We start from the raw sequence: 27,011 nt of genomic DNA, 5'->3' as shown, positions 1-27,011 counted from the left end.
CACGCCAGTCTGCCATGGAGCCTAGCCCAGCCCTGGCCTGGCTCTTGCTGCTGAGCCTGCTGGCCGACTGTCTGAAAGCTGCTCAATCCCGAGACTTCACAGTGAAAGACATAATCTACCTCCACCCTTCAAGTAAGACTCTATTTTCTATTTGTTCTCTTGTCTGGAAAAAAAAATAAAAGCCTCATTTCTGGCTAGAAAGGAATTGAAGCATGCCCAGTGGAAAGCAACCTTAATGCAGGAGAGACATGGGGTGATTTATTTGGGGGTATAGCTGCTAATAAAAGCTGACTTGTATTTTACCCCTCTTTTCCACAGGGTGTTTGTTTTGTATCTTGAGCTAGGTGATGAGGCTTGTTTTCTTTGACCGCTACACATCCCTCTGACTCCTTATACCCTTCCCTTTGGCTCTGTCGGTTCTCAGGTAGATATCAAAGGGAACTGGCCCATCCCAGGAGGTGCGTTGTTTGTAAAGAGATTAGACCTTTATAGCTTGATATAGCTGGCCTTTCTCTTTGGCACCTTGCCTCACTTAAAACATCACTGCCTCCCACAGCTTCCTATTCCCTGGACTTTTGGATTTCCCATGGTTAAGAATTCTTCGGGGAGTTCACAGCAGTGCACCAGATTCCTGCCTCCAGCTTCTGGTTTGCATTTATCAGGGTTCTTGCTTGTGCTTCTTGCTTCCAGCAGGAATTTGGGGTCCTTCTACCACAGATACCCTGAGACTACACTTTGGCAAACAGCAGTGTGGCTTCCTCTTTTCGTCCTCATTGCTATACCCATGTTCTCTTTTGGCTTTTGTCTGACTTCTCTTCGGTATTGCCCTTGTGGTGGTGAGAGCTGAATATATTTGTGTGTCCTGGACTTCAGCCCAAAGTATATTATTCTTCTTAACTGTCTGCTGCACGGAAAGCTTTGGGATGGGGGTGAAAGGCACACAGGCGATCAAAATATGGCCCTTTCTGTTGAAGATCATACAGTGTGCAAAGAGGAGGCAGCTATTCGGACTTCCTCAGCCCACAATCCTAGCATGTTAATTCCTGTAGCGTGGGAGATGTCATGTGGGACACCCAGCGGCCTGGAGTACACCTGACCTTGGCTCTCAGCAACTAGGTCAGCTGTCCCCTGGCCTCCTGACTTTGTGACTATTGTATAACATAATGCATAGGGAACTTAGCACTGACCATGAGCTTGTGGTAAGTTATCAGGCAATGCAAGGGACGTTGTTAGTTTATTTCTAATCTGGTAAAATCATACATTCGTCATAGTATCGTTTTATAGGCCAGGAATAATATCTGTGTGGCAGAGACCTGTACCCAATAGACAGTGGAGAGGTTTTCTGCTGTTGTCAGGATTTAGTCAACCAGCTGAGGATTTTACACCTGTGCCCTCACTGGCAGAGTGTCTACTGCACCTCTGCGCTCACTGGCAGAATGTCTACTGCACCTGTGCCCTCACTGGCAGTGTGCCTCCTGCACCTGTGCCCTCACTGGCAGAGTGCCTCCTGCACCTGCGCCCTCACTGGCAGAGTGCCTCCTGCACCTGCGCCCTCACTGGCACAGTGCCTCCTGCACCTGTGCCCCCACTGGCAGAGTGTGTACTGCACCTGTGCCTTCACTGGCAGAGTGCCTCCTGCACCTGCGCCCTCACTGGCAGAGTGCCTACTGCACCTGCACCCTCACTGGCAGTGTGCCTCCTGCACCTGTGCCCTCACTGGCAGAGTGCCTCCTGCACCTGTGCCCTCACTGGCAGAGTGCCTACTGCACCTGTGCCCTCACTGGCAGTGTGCCTCCTGCCCTGTGCCCTCGCTGGCAGTGTGCCTTCTGCACCTGTACCCTCACTGGCAGAGTGTCTACTGCACCTGTGTGCTCACTGGCAGTGTGCCTCCTGCACCTGTGTCCTCACTGGCAGTGTGCCTCCTGCACCTGTGTCCTCACTGGCAGAGTGCCTCCTGCACCTGTGCCCTCACTGGCAGTGTGCCTCCTGCACCTGTGCCCTCACTGGCAGAATCTGCCTACTGATTACTTGTATGAGAAGTTTATCTGACTGCTTAATTCGTGGTAGTTTCATCTTTGTTTTGATAATTTACCTGAGCAGAAGACACTCTGATAATTGCCCTGCTTTCTACATTGCATTCCGTTCTTTGCCCCAAACAGCCAGGCTTTGTAAGACCCAGGTTTCTGTCTTTCAGGAGTGAGTACCAGAATGTTGGCTTCTTTAACGTTCTCTGTCAGCGTTAGTGAGAGACTCAGATCACAAGCTCGTCCTTCCATGGTCTCCTCTAAAGCTACATAGAGGATGGGAGTTGAAAACTGACGGGAATGAGTTTATGTAAACCAGGACAAAGTGCACTACTTTTCCCTCCCTGGGATGGCTACTGAGTGCCTGGGGGGAGGGTGGCCCCTGGTTATTGTTGTCTTCGAAGGATGAACTTTGACATTCTACTGGGGAAATCACATCCGCTCTTTAGGAGAGCCAGGTAGGATGACACACAGCAGTAATCCCGGCACTCAGGAGCTGACATAGGAGAGGCTGAGGACTGCTTGAGCTGCCCAGTGAGTCCCAGGCCAGCATGGGCCACACAGCAACACCTTGTCCCAAATACAATAAAGTACGGTAATAGGTAAGTTTCTGTCATGTGACCTATGTTAACTGAATAGGAAGCATGGGCTTTTCTGATTTGATTCTGAAACGTAAAAATGGTTGAAGTCGTTTCTAGCTGACTGTGAGCAGCAGAACTAGATAAACTCACCAGCTGCAGGTCCCCTCACAGGTCACAGGCTGTGAGGATTCTTGTTGGGCTGTAGAAGTTGAGGTTGTTCTGCCCAAGTCAGATCAGAGTTAACTTCACGTTTCTCCAGACTCCATCAGAAGTGTCTTGAGTGTGTTTGTTTGCACTTTGGATTTTTAAAGAGCCGCACTTTCTCTGCCCTTGAGCCCTCGCTCATGCTTAGATGGAGTGATCCAGCAGAAACAAAGTTTCTGTTGAGCATTGGCCATAAAAAATACATGAGGGGGACATGGAATTAGTCTGATTTTGAATTATTTACACAACCGCCTCCCTTTGTAGGTGGAGGTACAAGCAGCTTTCTCTGGGTCAGTGAGTGAGCCAGATTCTATTAATGTTATATAGCAAAACACAGAATCTGTCTGCAGAAGAACACGGTGCTGCAGGAGCTTGAGAACATTGTATTTTGGTTCAGACAACCATCACTGGTGGTACCTGGGCTGGGAAGGTTCGGCCTCTCCTTGCTAATCTCCTTTGCTCTCTGCTTTCCAAATCTTTGACGTTTCCATGTATGATAAGAAACACACTTTGTGGATTTCAAACTCGTCCTCCAGAACATTCTGTTTGATAATTTGTATGTGCCTTTCTTCTTCTTTTTTTTTTAATATGAGAAGCGCTGGTTTTTCTTTCCATGCTCAGGTTAAATCACCAAAATCTAATTATAAATCCCCCAAATGAGAGTTAATATTAAGAAAAACAGAGCTATTTACTCGGTCAAATGTCACACAAGAGAATTTAATAAGATGACTGTGCCCCGTCTTGGCCTCTGTTTCTTTCTGTAGCGTAGAAACCTCTCCTGGAAAACAATCCAATTTTCCTCTGCATGCATGTCCTGAACTCTTCATCATTTTGTGCATCAAAGAGCTCTGTCCTTGCAGGAACTTGCTTATGCCCCACAGGGGGAACCAAGACTGTGTATGCACAGTCCTGCACTCTGTTGAGTCTTACAGAGTAAGAGGACTTCTAGAAAGGGATCAGAAGGTATGTCCTATTAGAAAAATGTTCAGGTCAGAATTCTACCAGCAAGATTAATGTGCAGGACAGATAATATTAGATGTTTAGAGTTTTTTTTTTTTTTATTTCTACCCATTTTCTAAAACCAGTGGAAACTAATTTGACGAGAGCAGGCCCATTGCACATCCGCATCCATTGCAAAGCCATCTGCTTTCTGCACATTCCCAGTGGCTGACTGAAGGTCTTTGTCCAGGCAAAAGTTCCAAGGGGGGGGGGGTGGTGGAGTGGGCGAGGAGGCTAAATCTTTCCTGATGCTTTACAAACGAGTTATGGAAACTTGAACTAGGGCTGACCATGCGAGTTAATGGACAGATTCTCTTACAGGAAGTAACTGGGCACTCCGGTGTTTCTTTTTTCTTTACAATCGCCCTCTCTTGAGGGACCAAGGCCTTATGCCCTGAAATGCAGTGCACTAAGCTTATTAACTCTGTGATCAAGAGCCAAATTAGATTCATTCACAGCCGGGGCCACCAGGATCTGAAGTCCGCTTGCTCTGTAAGGCTTTGAAGTAGGAAAGAAGAAAATAGCACATCTTAGGGACCTCTTTCCCTGTCTGTTAAAAGAGGGATAAACTCTTTATCAGATGCAGTATCAGTTAGCAAGTTATTGGAGATAGTTGTTCATCTGCTGACCTTAGTCAGGTGAAGTATTGCCGGAGGGGAATAATTTCTCCATTTGTTTGGTACTGTACTGTAGTTAATTAAAGTCAAATATGCTTGCAATGATTTGTCAGCAATCAGTGCCATTCATTGGCTCCCTAAGCAAACTATCAACAAAAATTTCTGTAAACTAATAGTAAGCTGCAGTGTTTGAGGATGCAAACAGCCGTGGATTCATAGGTTTTTAAATAAGACCAACCAGGGGCTGGAGAGATGGCTCAGTGGTTTAGAACGCTGGCGGTTATCCCACAGGACCCAGGTTCAGTTCCCAGCACCCACACAACACGTCAGGATCATCTGTCATTCCAGTTCCAGGGGATCTGACACCCTTTGCTGGCCTCCTTAGCTACTAGGCTTTCAAGGGATCCACACAGCCATACATGCACAGAAAATTTTGAAAATAAGATAAATAATAATAAACCGACCGAAATGGAGAGCATTTGGTCAGTCACCAGTAGCAATTGCTGATGACTTCATTTGGGTAGAAACGGTTTGAAACAAAGCTCCATTTTGCTGCATAGTGCTGTAGCTCTTGCTTCTCTTCAGAGTCCAATGTCCTTGGGTTAATTGCAGAGTAAGTAAGGGTTTAGTTACGTAAGAAGTGGCAGTATTTAATTGACTATGCCATCAGTGTTGTAAAAGATCATTTTGAAAAGTCAATGAGCTAATCCAGGTTTGGGAACACAACAACTTATGAGTGTTTGGTTCTCAGTGACTATATATATATATATATATATATATATATATATATATATGTATATGTATATGTATATGTATATGTATACACATATATGTATGTATGTATGTGTGTATGTATATACACGTATATATATATATATTCATGGAGCAGTTGGGTAGTCGTTATTCAAGGTTTTCAGTTCATCTCTTTGATGGAAAAGTTTCCAGGCAGAACTAATCCAACAAGCCAGCCAAGAACTGTTTTGGCTGCAGTGACCGACGGGTACAATCAGCTGTTCCAGTGAATGAGTCACGTGGGCTGAAGTGGTATGGCTAGCTTACAGTCACAAACCTTGATGACTATGAAGAACACTGCTTGAAAAATGCTGGTTTTATCAAATCTTTTATATTCATTTTTTGTCCAAAATTTTACAAGCTATTTTAAATTTTTACCCCTTAAAGTGATTCGTATGTTAAATATTCTAAACTTAAGAGTGGGACTGCTTCTAATGTAGCAAACCAGCATGATTTCCTAGAAGGATGGCATGATTTTCTTCTCATAATGATATTTGTAAAACCTATTAAAAAGCCCATATAACCCTGAATGACTTTGGACTCTGAAACTTTGCTGGTTTTTTCCTTTTAATTCCAACACAGAATTGTTCAGTTAAAATATGAAAGACTTTTCTAGGTGCTAAGGGGGGGGGGGTTACTAATTATATGTGTATGCTTCGGGAAATTATTTCCTTCTGCTTTTGTGATGTGCCAGAGAACATTTTCCCCGTGGTACAGTTCCCTCCTGGGCTGCCTGCAGGCCGTCTCTAGGTTTTTTATTATTTTAGGAGGTGACCCATACCCTTATATTTAACCTATTTCTAAATGAGTTTAGCTAGCAGAGGGATCACAGGACTCTCACGGGCCCATAGAAAGGTCTGGTGACTCATCCTTTGCAGCCAGTCTGCAGTCCAGGTACCACCGTTGCAGTCCATTTTCTGAAATATTTCAGTCATGTATGCGAATGGGCAGCTATTTGGGGCAAGGTGAAAAATCAAAGTTTTATCTGGACCATAATTCTGGCCTTAAGCTGCTGCCTCTCCTTCATTTATTTTTGGTAACGTACTTAATTGGTTCCATGTGGGCCATGAAATTTACCCTGAGATGATTATTTCAACCAGTGGGATCCTCGGGCACAGCCATCTGCAAGAGCGAGCTGCTGGCTCCCGCAGATGCACTGTTTAAATGCCTGCAGCTTTCAGTGAAGCCAGGTACCGTTACAAATGTTTAAAATGCTCAGGATCTGTTTAGAGAAGGCAGAGACCTAAATCACAAGGCGAGCAAATGATTCCAGGTAAGAGGCCATTGAAAGCACAAGAGTCAAAGGACTGGGAACCAGAAGACCACCCTGGGGGTGGGGGGGAGGGGAGCTGACATTGCTTGCTGACCCTTTGCCTTGTGCTGACAACGCCTGGTGTCTGGAGCACCTCCAGAGCCTGGTTCTCAGGTGACTCCCCAGCCTGAGCCTGCAAGCAGGGCGGAGAACAAGTGGTGCTTGGAGGAAGGCAGGAAGCACAGCACAGGCGTGGAGAGAAGATGGGAAAGGTCAGAGAGCACTGCTGGGATTGTGAGCCACACCTCCTCTCCAAGGGGTACCCGCCCATGGCCACCTGTAACACCAGTAGCCACTCATCTGCATCTGCGTGTCATCCATTCCAAATTCTGTCATGTCGGAGGAGGTTGATAAATGGTCCCAAGCACTCTGTGGGTGGACAAGGTGGACCTGCCGCATGTCTGATCCCCAGGAAAAGCCACTTTGGTGGAAGGAAAGAACCAGTTCCTGGAAGTTGTCCTCTGTCTCCATGTGCGTACCGTGGCACCTGGGCATGCACACACACACACACACACATTCACACCACATACATACGTCTACACACATACATGCATGCATACATGGATGCATAGATATACAAATAATAAAATAGTAATATGAATATAACCATATAATATGTAGGTTTTTTGACTGGGTTTTTTTTTGGTCTCTCTGACAGTAATCCCAAGGGAATATATTAAACTTGTTGAAAATACTAACAATCTGTTCCTTTTTGTCGGTGCCTGCTATTCCATAGTATAGATGTGCCACAGTTTGTTTAACCCATTCCCTTATTGATAGACATTTGAGATCCTTACAGGTTGGGTCACTGGAGGCTGAATGTCCTATCTCTGAAGTGCATGGGACTAGAGATATTTCAGGTGTTAAAAGGTTTTTGGATTTTGGAGTATCTATATGTATGTAGTGCAATATCTTGGGATGAGCCCAAAGTCCCAAGGTCACATTTATTAGTTTCATATACGCCTTGTAAATAGCCTGGAAGACTTTTGCACATCGCTGGAGGGAATTCTACACAGTCCTTTCAGTGCTGTAACTGGTCACATGAGGTTAGGTGTGCAATTTGGAGAGCTGCTCAAATGGTTCAGATTTGGGAGCATTTTTAGATTTCATATTTCCAGATCAGAAGTAAGAAACCTGTTTAAATGAAACCAACTGGGTAGTTGTATGCAGATTTTTGAGTGTGAATACAAGTGTTCACGTCTCAGGAGTAAATTTCCTGCTGTAAAATACTGAGTCATAAAATACTTTGTTTTAATTTTTTTTCCACCTCCAAGAGATCTTGAGAACCCTTTTAAAAATTAATATATTTAACTTTACAGGATTCTTTGCTCTGTCTGACTGAAATTGTTTTTGTTTTGTTTTTTTTTTTTTTTTTTTAATCTCTTGGTTTTTGCAGCCACTCCATATCCTGGTGGATTTAAATGCTTCACCTGTGAGAAGGCAGCAGACAATTATGAATGCAACCGCTGGGCTCCTGACATCTACTGTCCTCGAGGTAAAGTCTCAGTAGACAGATTGGGTCCCCAGAGCGCTTGAGAGCGAGTGGCCCTGAAGACCAGGGACATGCTTGGAATCGCAACTGCTCCTCTTGTCTGAGGCTATCGGCAGATCTTTAGGGCAGATGCATAATTTATCCTCCAAGACTCTCAGATACACAGGGACCCATACCATCATTCCCTTTCTCATGAAGCATAGTTGGAGCCCTATGGGAGGTAGCTGAGACGTCTCCACCCTGGGGCCAGCCAAGTGTGGAACAGTAGAGAATGGGCCGCTTGTTTGCCACTCTTTGAAGCCTTCATCCTTAGTCGCTTCTTTCATGTAAAGGATGAATCGATGCTCATGTAAAGATTTCATTTATTGCCTGTCTTGCCACGGTCTTACATTTTGAGACTGTGAAAGCTGACATTCTAAATGCCATTGCCGCATTAAAAAAAAAAAAAAAAAAAAAAAAAAAAAAAAAAAAAAAAAAAAAAACCTTGAGCCTCTTCAACTGCTAAGTTCTCTTTCAAGGACGAGATGGACTGCAGTTAAAGCTTGAAATTTTGACCAAAATGCTCACTGGGAAAAGAAGACACATCCTATTTATATCTCTTTTCCTAGTGAGTGAAAATGATGCTTCTATCCGGCTGTGAGGTCATGGCTAATTGACTGTTTTATTTTGTAGGAAAGTCGACTGGTTGAGTGGGGGTGGGATGTGTGGACTATGGGGTACTCCATTGACAGTTGTCTTGGCATTGAAGGCTTTCCACTGTAGATTTAATTCATATATGTTAGAATGATGAATACAATAAATGCATTCATTATTTCTCAACATAAGGCAAGACTTCTCATATCCAGTGCAAAGAATGTCCCTTTGCTGTTCATGGTAGGCTGGCATTGGGAGAGCTGGGGCAGTCCTAACAGACAGAGACAAGCAGTTCAAACCCTTTAACCTTGATCTTTCTCCTGGGACTTTCTGGAAGGAGAACCTGCTGAAAATACATGCTCAGCCTGTGCCTGTGGCTTTCAACCTGCAGCAAGACCACTGCCCATGCTGTGGTTTATCACAGCACAGGGGGATGCTACCATAGCCTACTCTGTGACTCGTCTGCCTGGCAGATCCATCAGTCCTGAAATGTGCCTGAGGACTTGCCTTTCCAAAGCGTCACCATGTGAGCAGACGCCGCCATATCCAGGACCACAGCTCTACACAAATTGAACCAGGCTCAGGGTTTCTTGTCCTGCATCAGGTATCTCTTTCACTATGCCTGGTGATTCTGCGCACCAGTAAAGGGTTGAGAACTGCTGGAGGCTCCTTTAATTCCTAGGAGGGAAACCTCTCATTTCTAGGCTCTTGTTGAATTTTAGGTAGTGATGTCAGGGGGCCTTAAAAAATTACGGGGACAAGAAAAAGATGAGATGCCGGTGAAGTCTAGCTTAATCATAAGGTAGCTGTCTTGCCACCTTGGTAACCCACACCCTGTCCCTTTCCTTCTACGGGCATTGCTTTGTTCAAAATGAGGCAGTGTTTTTATGTTCTGACTTTAGCTCTGCAGGATGAACGTTGGGATCAGTTGTTTAAGGGCCAACTGAACCCCTGCTTCTCAAAAGTGGCTGCACGTCGCAACCAGGCCAGGAAATGCTTGGTAGCACTGGTGCCTGAGGTCCCTCCCACAGGTCGCCTTTTTACTGGCGTGGGTGGATCCAAGGACAGTGATTTTGAAAAGCTCCCTGAGGGGCTTCAATTTGCATCAGAAATTGACAGTTGTCAACAGTGACTCTGGACAAATCCAGAAAGATGTGCTTTAGGGCTGGCTCCTACTAGAATAGATCTGGCCAACTGGCTTCTAACCTTGTCATTTGCTAGAACATGATAGCTGAATCTCAGGAAGTTGAAAAACAACAAAACAAAACAAAACAACAAAACCAAAAGAACCAGAAACTCATTTCCCACTGCTCTGAAGGCCATGCAGTCCAACAGCAAGGCTCTGGAAAGTTCAGGGTCCAGAGAGTTTGATGCTCTGCTTCCAATGTGGCGCCCTTCTTATTGCGACCTCCCAGGGAGAGCAGGTGTTATGTGTTCACTATGTACGGCCAGATGGAAAGGAGCAAAGCCACCTTGTAGAGGCCTATAAGGTGTCCCCACCCCACCCATGAGGTCGGCTTTACCTTTCTGACTTCACCTCTTTGGAGTTCCACCTCTTCATGCTGATGAATCGGTTACAGTGGAGGAACTTTGGAGGACGCGTTCAGCCAGGAGCAGCACGTGGCTGCTTAGGATGGACCCAGCAGAGCTTACAGGGCACAGGAAGGCATGTGAACTAGTATCTGTAGACTTTAGCAGACAAATCCCTCCCGGTCGCAGAGGACGAAACGCAGGTGACCAGAAGCACCATGCTGGAGTACCTCTCCAGGAAGAGAGAAAGCCCTGTCTTGATGCTTTCTTTCGGATCAGAATCTCCCTCTTCAAACTCCAGATAACTGGAACAGCTGAGAGGTATTTACACAAGGTCTTTACGGAGGCTATCCCTTCCCCATTTTCCGGAAGCTCTCCTTTTATCTTGCTGTTCGCAACTGCGTGGGGACAAATACAGTTGCACTCTGAGTCCGTGACATAAAGGGGCCAGGCCAGGCCCTTGGGACAATTACACAGTGGAAGATAGGAATCTAGTTTCTTCTTTCTAGGAGCAGGAGACAGTTTACCCTGGGAGATAAGATCTGACTGTATCAGGTGTTAGGCACAGCAGGTGAAAGTTAAGTGCCCTGTGAAACTGGCCTTAAATCCTGGGAAGCTGTGTGATTCTCCAGTTAGGGAAAGGATTTAGACTATTTCAGGAGACGACTCTTCCAGAAGTCACGCAGGGCAGTGGTGTGGACACTGGACTTTCCATATGTGCCCTACAGACGGGGAGGACCTGGCCTAAGAGTAGGAGTGTGTGTATATCAAAGACTAATTAATAGACACCAGAAACTGCAGCAGTGCCCTTTTGAGTACCTCTGAGCCTCAGGTGAGGGGTGGGAACTCAACACCTAAGCCGGAGAAGAGGTGCAAGTACAAGACTCTTGTGTTTCTATGTCTAGGTTATGTGAATTTCTATCAATAAAACTAATAACCATGTTATTGAAATGTGGGTTCCTCAGTCTTCCTACATTTTTGCTGTCTTCTTACCATTAGCCTAAAGTGACCAGAGGTGACCAACAGGCTTAGTGAGGGCTGCTGAGAGGTTGCTAGGAAAAAGATGCAATGTTTCCTGTGGCATCTCTGGGTCATTGCGTGCCTATTTTGTGACACGCTTAGCTAGGTTTTAGTCATCACAAGGTTGAAGGTGAAAAACCTGATTCCGGCAGAGCATTTGATCTTGTCTGTGTAGAATGAGGCCACACACCCAGTTGCTTGGGGGGGGGGGGTGACTAAATCTGAAGCTTTCAGAAGCTGGACTCTGGAACCGTGGGTCTAGCATGTCACAGTATCCATCTGAGACGGATGGAGTTGACACACTTGACTGTGCCTCCATACTGGTCCAGCGTGTCTCGAAGAAGCCTGGCAGTGACTAGACTCTCAGCAGGAACAATGGCAGCTTAGCCTACCTGCTGCAGGTTCACTGGAGCGTCCTTTCAGAGTGAGAGAAAGTAAGAGTTTCCTCCTCTCTCACTTGCAGATTCATGGTAATTTCTGCTCCAGAGAGAGCCCTCCATTCCCGACTCCTGCTGTGGCGTCTTCTGCTACACCTCTAATTTCATCTCACTCCTTTCATACCTGGCGGCTCTTTCTTGATTTTTGTAAACAAAAAAGATATTGAGATCTATTATATGAGAGACCAATTGAAGGAACAGTGAATAGAAAATAGGCAGTGAGATTCGTGTGGTTCGATCACAGTCATCTTTGCCCATGCCATCTCTTTGTTGAGAGAAGAACTATATCAATGGTTATTAAGAGTCTGTGGGTTAAATGGCAATTCAGAGAACCTAACCTGGGCATGTTTGGGCCCTTCATGAGGAAGTGTCGCTGCCTCCCCCAAGACAAAATCTGATAGAAAAGCAGAAGAAAATGCTATGATGGGAAATGTTTCTTCTGCTTCCAGCTCCTCGGCTGAACACTGTTGTCTTGTGAAATTGAATCAGTGAAGATGTCCTTTGGTGGCTCTTTCTGCATGCTAGTCTAGTGGGGACATTGGTACAGTGGGCAACAGACGTGAGATCCCAGTTTAAGTGAAGAGAGGGCCCTATTTCTAGGGAAGGCTTCTTATTTCCGTCACTTCTTAGACAGGCCAATCCTTGGGGCATTCTTTTTCTGATTTACTTAAAATAAGAATGAGATTTTCTTCTTTATTTTAGGCAACTTTATATTTAGGATATAGTCCTCCAAGGCGTCTACCTTAATTTATATCAAGATATCTCTAGATCGCATGTTAACTCGAGGCTTTGAAACTTCCCAGGGTAGGAAAACCAGGATCTTATTCAGTGTGTGCTCTAGGGATCTTTCCCTTTCTAGAGAGTTCATTTCTGTGTCTACAAAGGTATCTTATCCAGCACCCCAGGCTGCTAAGGAATGAGATAATTTTTAGATACTCCCTCTTCTCATGGTACTGCTATGATCAATGAGGGTCTTAAATGGCCAATTTTAAAGATATCTTGAATGTTCAAATACGGACATAGGAAAAATCCTAAGTGAACACCTCATTATCTTTATCAAGTTGAGGTTTTGAACGTCTACCACCTCTGTGAAGTCGTGAAACCCTACAGATCCCTCCATCATTACATCCCACCTCCGAAAGGGCCACTCAATTCTGTGTAAATGCAACTCTATGGGATGTAATCCTTGTTTTCAAACAGTAGTAGGTGCAGAGTTACCGTGTTCTGTGCACTGTAAAGTTAGTCTTTCTCGCAGATGTTTAGATCATTATGGGATTACAGGAAAAATTGATCTCTTCTGCTACGGTGGACATTTGGACTGTGCCCAGTTTTGAAGAGCATTAATATTCTTCTCTGTCATTTGGTACCCGCACATAGGAATTCCTGACAGGTCTCTTCGGGAAGTATCATTGACGGGCATGGGCAGGCAAACATTGGCTTTACCAAATACTGCCCAATGATTGTTTATGCTTTTTTTTGAAGGTTCTTGAACTCGCACCATCTGCGCACACAAACATTGGCTACACAATGCTAGCCAAACTTTCTATTGACAGAAACAACAGAAACTAGAACTCCATAGTTTTGTTAAATATTAAGTATGAATAACTGCCAGCCTTGACTTCCACTCTGAGCCTGTCAGCCTCACTTTTTCTCTCTGTTGCTCCACTAGCTCCAAACTGGGTTTGTGTATCCCAACCCCCTGACACGGACTAAAACTCTGCCCTGCTCCTCTACCTGTTGGCAGCAGGTTTTGCTTGGCTTCCCAGCCTCTGCCCCTGTGGGTTTCTGGATTAACAGATGCCCACGGAAAGACCACCAAGTCAGGTCCAACCTGACTTTCCTCTTCTTTGCTTCCTTAACTCTTCAGATCCTCTGTATTCTAGAAACTTTCATCAGACTTTCGTAGTTTTAGCTGCATCTTATCGTTTTAAGTTTATTCTTTGTGTTGATACCAGAGTGGCTACCTCAGCAAGTAAAATTCTTCAAATTTTTCTTTCATTATACATACACATACACACACATACATACATGTACACATACATATATACATAGATATATATATGTGTGTGTAAACATTATATATAATATATGATATAATTAGATAGTAGATATATAATTAGATATTGTAGATAATTTTATTAGATATTAACTATTTCATCCAGATATTTTAACCCAAAAGTTCTTTTATCTTAAGTAAAATTATTATTAGTAGTAGTAGCATCAGCAGCAGCAGCAGCAACAATAACATTATATTAAGAGTATCAAACCTACTCCAATTCACAATGGTTTTGTCCAGATGTTTTCTGTTTGGTGGCTTCAGGTGGTGCTGTGGTTACAAGTGTGACGTGTACTCCATTGAATTGGGTGTTTGAGCAGTTGGTTCCCAGCTAGCGGGCTGTTTGGGTAAGTTCTGGAGTATTTAGGAAGTGAGGTAGCTGCTGGTGCTGGGCTTATGGATTAGAGTGGACCTGGTTCTGGTCTGGCCTCTTGCATCCTGATCCGCTGAGATGTGAGCAGCCTTAGCTATTCACTCCCACTGCCACGAACTCTTCCTGGCCTTCCCTGCATGATAGAACAACCTCTCTCAAACCGTGAGCCAAAATAAATTCTTCCCAGATTCTTACACTGAGTGTTCTGCCACAGTGTGAGAAGAGTGTCAGGTGGGTGGCATCTGCTTCGTGCATCTTGTCAGTCTTCGCTACTGTTCATGAACCTTTCCAGATACCGTGTGGGTCCTTGCCCAGTAACGAGCACATGCTTGCTGAGCTCCAGTGATTGAAGGCCTCATGTGTATGTGTCACCCGTCACTAGGAAGTGTAGACCATAGCTTGGTGATGTACGTCTGTGACCCAGCACTTGAGAGGCAGGAGGAAACAGGGACTTCAAGGGCAGCCTGGGCTACATAGATCTGTCTCAAATAAAATATATCAGTAAAAAAAAAGTATGGTTGCTGTTTTTGAGAAAACAGGGAAGGGGTATTCTGACAGTTAGCCCGAGAAGTTCAAGAGAAAGGCGACTAGTATCTGCTTGGGCTGATGAGCACCTGTTTACTGTTAAGTTCTGTCTGGGGGAAGAAAACCCATAGTTTCAGGTAATCCCTCCAGATCCTTTGATAAGAGCGGGACAGCCAAGAAGATAACCTGATACTTGGATACCAGCGGCTGTAGGTTTCCGTAAGGGTGGGCAGCCCACCCCTTCATGAGTCTCGTTTCTTTCACTGGGAGAGCCCTTTCGTTACTGATTTTGAATTACGGTGGGCTATGTACACGGAAGAGTAAACCAGTGTAACCCTCCTCACAAACGGAACGTGCCACGGAAGTGGAGCCCTCACTGAGAAGTGACCCTTTTCTAGAAGCTCAGAAGCCTCTCTTGTGCTTGTCTCCATCCTCTCCCACAACCAAGGGGTCACTGTTACTGGAGGAGGCATGCCTCACCACCCCCATATAGAAATTCTCACCCCTCAGCCCTGGGAATGTGACTATTTGGAGATAAGAGTCTTAAAGCAGTGATTAAGATCACAGAAGGCAGTCAGGTAAATGCTGATCCCGTATCCTTGTGAAAGGAAACTGGACTCCACACAGGCACTGGGGAAAGGTGATGTAAAGATGAGGGGGTAGGGTACATAGAAGCCATCTATGAGCCAAGGAGCACAGCCTCAGAAAAAAGCTCAACACCAAACTTTTAGCATCCAAAACTTAAGAAAAACTTCAGTGGAAGTCCATTTCTTTGGTAGCTTTTATAGTAGTCTTAAAAAACTAATATAGCACCATACTGATTTCAAATAATATAGATCAGTTTTTACCTTGCATTGGCTTCTTACTTTTCTGATTTCTTTTGCTCAGTGTTATGTGAGGTATACTTATCTTATGAAAAATACATTCCATTCATTCTTACTGTTGTATGAATAGACACTAGGTGCCATAATTTATTTATTCTGACACCAGTGGGCCTTTCTGTAGTCTCCAGTTGTTATTTGTACAAATAGTTCTCTGTGACTATGCTAAAACTTTCATTTCGTTTTAGCATTGTGTGTGTGTGTGTGTGTGTGTGTGTGTAACTTATGTTGACAGAGTTTACATGGATACTCTCTTAGTAGATCTTAGCAAATAATTTCCCCAAGTGGCTACACTGTACAGAATTACAGTTCTCATAAAAATGCTAAATAAACTAGATGAGATCATTCAAAGTACAGTCATGGTAGAGATTTTTCAGATATCACGGATCTAAATTTAAGTGTTTTAATGTGATTAAGCTTTAAGCAGAAGAGCTTGGCTGGACATGGCCCTTCCCATATCTACATCGGTCTTCATAGTATATTGAGCATGTGGTAAGTTGTGCAAGGATATGTCACATGTTGTAGGAGTGTAGACACCAACAAGAATGAACCCTATTCTTTATCATCCAGAACAGTAGCTAGATCTCAACCAGGATCCTGCCCACCACAGGATTGGTTATGGAGTTCCTCATAGCCATCTGGCCTGAAAAGGTCATATGGATGGCTAAGCATCTTATTGTGCATGAAGCAAAGCATTCTCCTATGTATAATTACGTAGCCCGTGATACCAGGAGTGCTGATGCTTTCATTCTGGAGAGATGACATTAATGCCCTTTTCTGCTTCCCTTATGAAGTACAAATAAAATCCTGACCATTATAGAGGAACCAAAAAGAAAAGGACAACTCTGAAAGGTGTAGAAAGAGAAAACTGCAAAGTAGCTATGGCCTTCAGGACCTGAAGAACAGTAGTGCTGGGTTGACTTCCAGGTGTTCATTCTAGACTTGGAGCTGAAGAATAAACCCAAAGTATCACTGACACAATAAACCCTAGCAAACTCATCCTTTTGCCAGCGAGCAGCCCGGGAAGGAGCCTAGAAAGACAGGAAACTTCTGTGTAAGAACCATTACTCTCAGCAAACACCACAGACAAAACTGTAACTGCACTATCCAGCAGAAGGGACCAGAGAGTCCACCCTTCAGTTCATGGCAGGCTATACTGTAATGTGAGATGCCCTTCTGTATATATGTGTCGCTTTTATTGTTTGATGAATTATGCTGCTTGGTCCAATGGCTCAGCAGAGTAAAGCCAGGCAAGAAATCCAGAGATATAGAGAGAGAATAGGCAAAGTCAAAGACATGCCATATAGCTGCCGAAGGAGAGAGATGCCAGAACATTACTGGTAAGCCACAGCCTCATGGTGGTTCATAGATTAATAGAAATGTGTTAATTTAAGATGTAAGAGCCAACTAGGAATGCACTTGAGCTGTTGGCTAAAGGGTGTTGTAATTAATATAGTTTTTATGTGATTATTTGAGTCTGGGTAGCCAGGAAACAAAAGTAAAAGTGCAGTCTCTGATTACACAATGGCACCCAATGTGGGGCTTGAACCCACGGCCCTGAGATTAAGAATCTCATTAATACATACCAACTAGAACTCGTGCAATAGTACTGAGTTCTTTAACCCTACCTCTTAAAATGGTTGCAGAGATGGACAAGTAATGGACTCTTTATTCTCTCTGGGCAGTTATGAGGTATCCCCCTCTTGCTAGCAGAAACCATGATGGTAGACTTCAGACTTCTAAGTCCACTCCATCTGGGACTCTGTACAAACCAGCTGGGTGGAGAGTCAGAACTTTGCCTCCTACCACCTATTGGCAATAAGTCCCACCCACTGACAATAAGCCTCACCCACTGACAATAAGCTCCACCCACTGGCAATAAGCCCCACCCCATACTCGTCACAGCATCTGTAAAGCCTGTGTGGGGAGCATTGATCAGCCCACCAATCTCAAGCCAGGTTTCATGATGGTACAGCATCACATAGAAATGTCCAGATTTCAGTTTAAAAGTCATCCAGCATCCCAGGAAGGGCTCAAATTGAACGGAGAGCATAACGGGCATCTGACACAACTAACTTTAAACCCAGGAAAGCTTTACCGTGGCTCGCAGTTTTGGAGGTTTGAATGTTACTTGGTTAGTTGGTTGGTTAGTTGGCCCTGTTGAATTCAGGCCTTCAGCTAAGCTGCTCATTGTCCTGGGAGCTGTGGTAGAACAAGCTGCTCATCTTACAATGGCGGTGGTATGCGGGGATGGTTGGAGAGGTAGACATGCCTTAACGACCTAACTCTCACACAATTCATTCACTCAAACCTTCCGTGACCTCCTAGTAACACAAGAGGCTGGTGAAAAAGTCGTTAACGTGTGGACTTTTGAGGGACACTACAGATCCCAACTATTACAAATGATCACCAAGCTGAGGTAGAGATAAAGAATTACCTGATGAGGAATTTAAGTCAATGGCAATCAAAAAATATGCTTCAATCATTATAATTACCCTGAAAATACCAAAGAAATTGGGAAAATTTGAGAGGAGCCAAATGAAAATTTCTGATTGTTTGAAAAAAAAAAACACCAGAATGTGCTTGAAATAAAAATGTCCAGCGGGTACCCCAGCAGAGTCACAGCATCAAATGAGAGAGCCAGTGTTTTGAAAGCAGAACCATAGAAAGTACTCAATCTGGAGAGCAGGAAGAGAGGAGACTGGAAGGGGAAGTGAGAGCTGGATCTCAGGGATCCACAGAGCTTAACAGGTGTGCTGGGAAGGAAACAGTGATTCTCAATCTGTGGGTCACGACCCCTTTGGGGGCCTAAGACCATCAAAGGACACAGAAACTTACATTATGATTCATAACAGTAGCAAAACTACAGTTATGAAGTAACAACGAAAAAAATAATTTTATGGCAGGGGAGCACCGCAGCATGAGGAACTGTATTGAAGGGTCCCAGCTTGAGGAAGGTTGAGAAGCATTGCCCAGGCATCTGCAGTCTGTCAGCTTTCTGCCACCTCCAGCTCCTGTTCTTGCTTTCCTGTCTAAGAGACATCCACACACCCAGCAGTTCACACCATTTGATGTGAACGTGAGAACGATTCCACACTGAATGACATCAGATTTGTAAGGGAGGCCTAATTTTACTAGATTTTTGTCAAGTGTTAATGAGATTGTTTTCAGGAATGACCGAGGTATCAGGCATGGAGGCAGATGTATGGAAGTTCATCTGTATATTCCTAACAATCTAGCCGATGTCTCCAGGTTCTTTAAGTAAGCATACATATTCATTACTTCAAAGGGAATTCAAATTGTACACACTTGTCAATTTCCTAGACTTACTCAGGCCCAGACCAGGAAGCGATAAAATCTTGCAGTAGGAAATATATTATGCAGGCATTTCAGAGAATTTAGAGGCTCCTATTTGGAGGGAAATCTGAGCTGCTTCCAGTGTGTCTGGTTCACATTTTCTGGGACGATAGAGGTGTCACATTCCAGGTGGTGCCTTCCAGAGATTGACACATGGGAAGAGAATCATGGGGGAGGCATGTTGTTGTTTGTTCTGCACACATGGGAGGCGTGATGGGACACTGGCCGTGCCCAGGACATAAATAGAAGTAGGAAACCAAAGGTGTGGGATCAGAAGGTTGATGAGGTCACGTGAGTGAAAAGAGGTTCAAGGACAAAGCAGGAGAGAGGGTCTACATTCGGGTTAAAACAAACATTGGAAGAGAAAAGACCAGAGACAAAGACCACCTGGAAGACCTGTCTGAAGTCTAGGTGGGAAATCCCAGAGAGGCGATTCACAGTCCAGTAGGGACTGCAAAGAGGCCCTGCACCTTAGGGTGCTCAGAGCAGTCACTGCCTGGCCAGCAATGCAGATGGGAGCTGCTGAGTGCACAGTAAAAAACCGAGCAGCGGTGTGCAGGCAGGGGCCACCAGCCCTTTGATTTCTAATAGAATCTGGAAGGCTGTTGTTACAATTCTTTGCTTCGCCTTCATTTTCTTGCACCCGAGGAGTTGTTTCCTGGTATTGCTGTAAAAATTAGACATCTTTGTGTAAAACCCAAACTAGCAGAACCACAGAACAGGGCAGCTCGGAGGAAGCGTTTTTCTCTGACACAAACATATGTCGTGGCTTAATGCAAATAATCCCTGGTATAGTCTGTTGAAGCAGTTTCTTCTATTGGAAACTATATTGGTTACTGAAAATGCTTTTAGCTATGAACTGGTCTTAAATTTCAAAATGTGACTGAGGAGTGAGAGGGAGAGACAGAGACACGAACAGAGAGAGTTGTAAAAATTACACTCTGTGGTTTTCAGTTATGGATTAAGCTGTCTTTTCCATTTCTGACTTTTACCATGAGTCGAAGAGTTTGGCTTCCCAACCTCTGGGAATTCTATGCAGTTGCAGACTATGAGATTTTAGAGGCTGAACTAACCTGGTAGAAATTCAAATCCATCTTTTATCTTTTAGATAAAAGCCTTTGAAATCCTTTTAGTGTGAAGTTATCAGCAGGCTCGATTCTCATATACCCTCATTACCAACTCCAGGGTTCTTCAGGATGCGGAGCGAGCCATGCTCTGTGACTAGGACTCAGTTTTGATGGCTGCTCCCGCTCAGTGATAAGCCGCCTGTGGTTCACCTGGTTCTGCTCGGGGAAATTCCATCTGCGAGCCCCAACACACCCTTGGAGATCCCAGATTATGGCTCATAGTGAAGGCGCTCATAAAATGTGCGCCAGTGAAACCACTTCAACTTTATTTGAGCACTTCCAACCCATATTTAACTGCAGAACCCTTTTCTGCATTAACATTTCATGACTCACCTAGGGCTTTGCAAGCTAAGAAGTGGAGTGGATGCCTTTGAGAAACGGCTATTTCAGCGTGAAGGTCTCTACCGTGGGAGGCGATGGCGGTGTTCTCAACCTGTCTTTGTTTCGTGGATTGCGCTTGATGGTGTTCCAGGAAAAATTCTTTCCTGGCATTTTCAGTCAACTCCATTCTCCTCTCAACACAGACAGACAAAAAATTGGTTTGTTAGGTGTTAGGGTTTTGCATATTTTCCTGAAAAAAAAAATTTGAATCAGTGCGAGAACTGGAACCACATGGCATTTGAAGGCATAAACCTCCTATTGATGAATTAATGAGGAAAAAGATGAAGAAAAAGTGGTTGGGTCCAGTTTACCAATTGCTATCTTAAGGCTTATTTCGACCAAGCTCATTCATGACTTGAGGAACAAACCTCTAGTTTCCCACACTGAAGCGTGGAGTGATTTACTTCTTCCATCTGGGTGTGATGTTAACTGTACACATTTACATTTTTAGCTGCACAGCCTCTGGCAGCTGCTCAAGTTGCCAGCATGAATCTGAGCCAGGAGATAAGAACATTCCTGCTTTTATTGCTTTCTCCAGCATTTGAAGTCGGGGTGGGAGTGGAAAAGGTATACATACACATCACAGCCATAAATGTCCATCATCTGATGCCAGAGAGGTAAAGCCGTCCTCATCGGAAGATGGGGTAAATCTCTCAGGCTTCTGGTCTTCATTTGTTAAAGCCTGCAGATGAGCAAACCTGCCCGCTCTTCATCCAATAGCCAGTCACCTCCACCTTTAATTAGAGGCCAGGGCTTGGGGGAATTTGCCAGGTGTAATGCTTTCAACTGTTCACCCCCAGATGACCTCACTTACCCTAATCCCCAAGAACTCCACAGGACCCTGAGCTGTCTGGAGACCGCCTGGGTCTGACCGTCTCCAGGAAACAGAATTCTGGGGTGCATTGTGGGGACAGCACCCCAGACAGGGAAAAGATATCCACAGCAGTGTCACCCTGGGCAAGGAGTTGCCATTGGTCAGATTCAGAGGTGATTCTGGGTCCTGTGAGTTGAGCATGCCTATGGAGACATTTAAGCCCCCGAGTTTCCATGATTTCCGAGATGTATCAGTGTGGTCTAGATATGAGCTCATTCCCGGGACCTAATATCTTATGCGTTCTTCGTTGAACACTAGCTCTTTGATAAAAAGCTGCCAAAATCATGACAGAATCTGATGGGGGAAATTTTTATTGCCTAATAAATAATTCCACAGACCATAATTCCATATTAGCAACTAAATACCCCAAATGTATAAAGCATGTGGCGTGAGAGCCAAGATACGGATGAAAAACGGCGAAGTGACACTTGTTGAGAATTATTCATCTCTTGTAATATGAAGGGGGGACTGGAGCACTCTCCCGCAGCCAGGCTCGTGGAGCTGCGTGCCGCCTGCGGGCCATAAATAACGACATGGGCAGTGTGTCGTTTTTCTTTAGTTCTCTGTGAAACCCTGGAAGAAACCTCAAACTTTCTTCCCGGGATGAAGAAGGGCTGTAGACGACCACCGTGGCTCTCCTCTGCCGGAGGGGCGTGGAGATCAGAGGACGGGAAATAGAAGTTCCCAGATTCGGAGACCTGTAGGGTTGGCTTGTTCCTGAACATTCTCCATCTGGCTGTTCTGGGGGCCAGGTTCGTTCTTTTGTGGAGAGTCATTTTTTTTGCCAACAAAATGGATCCGTTTCTAATTCTTCTGATGTTAGATGGGAACACTTCACTGCTGGGCTCCAGCTCAGGTTCAGGTCCTGAGATGGGGACGTGGGGGCAGTCACAAGGAACAATTGTGACTGCCAGGTAGATTGCTCTCAAGTGGCCCTAGTGGCTCGGGCCATCTTTATTTATACTTAAATAGAGGTTTTCTTACCACGGTTACACGAACAGTTTTATTATTGGCTCCTATTTTTGACTTTTAAGAAATATATCGGCCGGGCGGTGGTGGCGCACGCCTTTAATCCCAGCACTCGGGAGGCAGAGGCAGGCGGATCTCTGTGAGTTCGAGGCCAGCCTGGTCTACAAGAGCTAGTTCCAGGACAGGCTCTAAAAAAGCTGCAGAGAAACCCTGTCTCGAAAAACCAAAAAAAAAAAAAAAAAAAAAAAAAAAAAGAAATATATCGTATTTTAAGTAATACATCATAATCATTATGAAAGACCCCATTGTTCCCCTTTATGTTTTCCCAAATACACTTTCCCACCCCCTACAAAGTCGTATTCTAGAGTTCAGCATTTTTGCAGGCTTAACTAGATATCGAGCCGAACGCACCCTGATCTCGCAGCACTTACGTCAGCTGGCAGCTACTTGCGGTTCAAAAGTAATAGACACGGGTACAGTGCTTTAAGGACAACAATATTCATACCCAAACAGTTTTTTTTTTCATGTCTGCAACAGTTCCCTTTTCTACAAGAGGGTCCCATGTCTCAATCTCTCTGTAAAAGGCAGCCTTTGATAAGGCACTCATATGTACCCAACTGTCTCTATTGAGTCAGAAAAGTCCCCAGGATTAGGAGCTATAGTTAGTAATTCCAAGATAAGAGATTCAAGAAGCATTAACCCCTGCTGAATCTTAGGGGAAAATACTTAAGAGAGAACAGAATTTCCAAGGGGAAATTACAGCTGTTGCATGTGTGACTGACAAAGGAGAAGTAAAAACTGCCCAAAGAATCCACAATACAACGATCGAGAAAAGAGCCGGCAAGCTGTATGAATTTTGTAAATTCCTACGCTGTCCCGTGGACTACCAGTTCTTCCAAGTCAGAGTTTGAGTCTGTTTCCCTTCCCTGGGTGCCTTGCCCAAAGGACACCCACTGGACAGGTCGTCATATGCTAATCAGAGGCTAGGCTGCATGACTCCCAACAGTTCACACACACACACACACACACACACACACACACACACACACCGCTATAATCTTCCATCTTCCGAAAGCCTCTTGTTACCACCCTCCCCCCAACTTTTCTCTTAGATCACTCCCTTTGAAAACCACTACAGCTCTAACCACCTGTGAGCCGCCATCCTCTGAACCTCTCATCCCCTAAAAAGAAAAATAAGAGCAAAGGTAAAATGTGTGGAAAGGCAGTTATGCTATCGCGTCTTGCTTTTGGGGGGGACTGTGATGGACAGAGAGACCAGCGTTCTGCAGAAGGCCATCCCTCTGCCAGCGGGAAGTGTCCATCCTGTGCACTGTCATGTCTTCCTAAAAATCACCTTGGGAGAGCACGGCAGACACTCAGAGTTGTCATCTAAGGAAGTAGGAGACAGCTTCTTTTGACAGCTTTCCAAAAGTGAAGGTTTGTCTCAGTATTGGGGTCCCCTGTTTAGGAAAATTCTTCATTGGCATCTGAGTCATTTGACGGGGGGTGTTGGGAGAGCTACTTCCTTCGAGATCTGGTTCCCTCCGCCATCCTCTGGTGCCTATATTTAGAGCATTTCATGTAAAATGAATTTGAGGGGCGTCCAGGAAGACAGCCTGCTGGGTTCTTTTCCGTCAGAGAAGACTCACATTTCCCATCTCAACGAAGGGTTGTTTTCTCCTGACAGACACCAGATACTGCTACACTCAGCACACCATGGAAGTCACAGGAAACAGCATCTCTGTCACCAAGCGCTGTGCCCCACTGGAGGAATGCTTAGCCACGGGCTGTCGAGACTCGGAGAATGAAGGCTACAAGGTCTGAGGAAGCATTTTACTTTACATAATCCTTTCCTGGATTCTCCAGGGCTCATTAACAGATCTCCCCCACCCATCCCTACATAGGCTGTGAAAATGTACTTGTTTTCCTGTTTGCTTTAGGAGAATACCAGCGTGTAGCCGGGCAAAGGACAAGCAGACAAGATGTACAAGGCCTTGATGGTGAAGAGTAGCTTAGGCCTTTTCTTCCCTCAGAAGAGCCCTGAAAGGAGAGGTCGGGGACCACTCAAACATATCTTGGTAGCACGTGGCAGATACTCTGTCTTCCGCCTGAGGCAGCAGGAGGCAGTATAGTTTGATAACTTTCTCTCGAGCGAGGCTGCATGTCATTCTTGGGGTCCCAGTATAGGGCAGCTCTCTGTTGGCACCTGAATCATTCCGCAAATGATAAGAAAGCCACTCCAGTGGATTTATTCCCTTTAAACACTAGCTGGTGCCTGTGGGTAATGTGGGCAGTGAGTGTTGGGCTGTCTAGGAGGGAGACTATAAAGAAGCCAGCTTTGCTTATCCCTGGAATCCTGCTTGTCCTTGCATTCCGCCAGTGCTGACTCTGTGGTCTTCATCTCGCGCACTTGGGCCTTGACTTGACATCTGCCCACCTGTCAGGTTTCCCTGGGGCTCGGGGAAACTCCCTTTCTCTGTACCCTGGAACAGCCTTGCCATCAGGGGCGGCTTTCATTCATTAGAAGCAGAAACAATTTTTAAGCTACTTCTCAGATTCACTAACAATTAAAACACCACCTGCCTCCTTGTTACTAATTTGAAGAAAGGTCAAGTCAAGGTCATTACCTGACCCCCTCCAGCAAGCCGTGCGTGACTCTCAGGCATTATTGTGATCTTTTTCTCCTAAGAGGAGCACTGGGAACATGAAGGTGTTTTCAGTTGCTTGTGTTACACAGCTAGTAAGAGAAAGATGGGCTGAAATTTAAACTTGCCCCTAGCCTCTGGTCTCTCTTCTCAGCTATTTTGGGGACTCATGTTGGTTGTGGCCAAAGGTTTAACTCTCTCCTGACTAGTAGTAACTATAGGATAATAACCACCTTATGAATCTGATTCATCTGGGATCTTGTTAAAATTCGGATTTTAACCCTCCATTTCTGGGTATGGTGTAAGATTCTGCACATCTGACAAGCCCCCAGTTGGTGGTGTTGAGTCTGCTGGTCAACACAATAGGGAGCCCTGGCCCCAAATAACTTCTGCCAATTAATCCTTGGGTTCGCTTCTTTCATAGGCTTCAAGGGAAAAGCAATATAAAGCAAGCGTAATTGAATAAATAAAAACCCTTCAGCTGTCTTCCACTCAAGAGAGTGGAGTTGACTATACCCATAGAATTAATGAGGGTAAACATTCAGGTTCACAGGACCCTAGTCATTGCCACTTTATCCTCATTGGAAAAATCTAAAAGTGGAAGTTTTGCCCTCTTAAGAGTTATTTTCTGCTGTCAGGAAGAGCCTCTTTGAGGAAGGAAGGCAATTTTCATAATTCCCACCTTCGAGGACCGTGAAGCCTAGCAGTTAGGGCAGGTGAGATGCCTGAAACAGAACATAGGTTCCCTGAAATTTAGGCTGGAATTTTTCATGTGGAGCACGTTGCTTCTAGATGGGATACTGCTCTTGCCCTTCCTGAATGTCAGGCACCGTTCTTTTTGTAGAACAGACTTCTCATTTGTCAGGAGGCAGACTGTCTCTTCTGATGCCCTGCCTCCTTCTGAGACAGGCTGGCTTCAGCTCACCCTTCCTTTCCTTGCTTTCTTTCTTTCTTTCTTTCAGATCTGCACCTCTTGCTGTGAAGGAAATATCTGTAATCTGCCGCTCCCTCGCAACGAGACTGATGCCACGTTTGCCACAACGTCACCTATAAATCAGACAAATGGGCACCCACGCTGCGTGTCAGTGATCGTGTCCTGCTTGTGGGTGTGGCTCGGACTCACCTTATAGCAGCCCTCTCCACCAAACGTAGCTCTGTGGGTTTCCCTGTGGCCCGCAGTCATGCATGAGTCATCGGCCTGGCGGTAGCGACAGGATGCAACCACAGCACCCCGGACATCATCCCTGCCAGGCATTCACATTGCCATAAAGAACAAGCGTTGCTTCAATGCAGTCATTTCCAGCCTAACCAAGACCCCATCTAAGTCAGCCTGTCCCCGATACAGACCCTGATTTCTGTGCCACAAACCTGCGGTTTTGCTCCAAGAAAGAGTTCTGCATTTATGGATGTCTGGGTTCTTGATCCCGAAGCCATGCGTGAGCTGCAGGAGAAAGAGCAATGGATGCAGGTGGTATAAGATTTCAGGAAAAGGAAAGAACCCCTAGCTTAATTCAAATCACAGCTTCGCCTGTGGCTTTAGATTTTAAAACTTTAAATCCAAAAATAAATGGAATAATTTCTTTGAGATTCTGATGGAGTCCCTAAAAGAGCAGCAAGTACTTTGCTCAGTTTCATTTCCCCAGCCTTCTTATCTTAACGTAGGGAAACACGTTCCTGCTGCTCTTTGTAAGGGACAAAAAAAAAAAAAAAAGGCAATTAAGTTTTGTTGTATTTGTAGAAGTGACGAGAGAAAGATTTCATGATGAAATGAGCGCCCACAAGAGGAAGTTTATCCCTTCTTATAACTGGAGAGCTTGGCCTTGCCCTGAGAACTAATTCTGCTTCCCGAGTTCCTGGATCCCAGCTGGGCCAGGAGCATCTACAAATTCGCGAAGTGCGGTGAGGTTGTTTTCTGTGTTGCATTCCATTCAGATATAGCTAATCTAGTCAGAGAGAGGACGTCAGAATAAAAGACAGCTTTGTGGGGCTGGAGAGACGGCTCAGAGGTTAAGGGCATTGACTGCTCTTCCACAGGTCCTGAGTTCAATTCCCAGCAACCACATGGTGGCTCACAACCATCTGTAATGGGGTCTGGTGCCCTCTTCTGGCCTGCAGGGATACATGGAGGCAGAACCCTGCATACATAATAAGTAACTAAGTAAATAAATAAATAAATCCTTAA

The 27,011-nt window shown here is 45.0% G+C and overlaps 1 protein-coding gene across 1 annotated transcript; it reads left to right on the top strand.

Moving 5' to 3' along the window:
• Lypd6 (LY6/PLAUR domain containing 6) lies at positions 1-25,959 on the top strand. The gene is made up of 4 exons (XM_038338153.1): positions 1-132; positions 7,926-8,024; positions 23,872-24,002; positions 25,792-25,959. Exons 1-4 carry the CDS (start codon positions 15-17, stop codon positions 25,957-25,959), a joined length of 516 nt encoding a protein of 171 aa, XP_038194081.1. The 5' UTR covers positions 1-14.
• Positions 25,960-27,011: the final 1,052 nt, after the last annotated feature.

Source organism: Arvicola amphibius, chromosome 7, assembly GCF_903992535.2.
Source record: "Arvicola amphibius chromosome 7, mArvAmp1.2, whole genome shotgun sequence".
NCBI lineage: Eukaryota > Metazoa > Chordata > Mammalia > Rodentia > Cricetidae > Arvicola > Arvicola amphibius.
The sequence above is the reverse complement of the archived record's forward strand: the minus strand, read 5'-3'. Positions and strand labels throughout refer to the sequence as shown.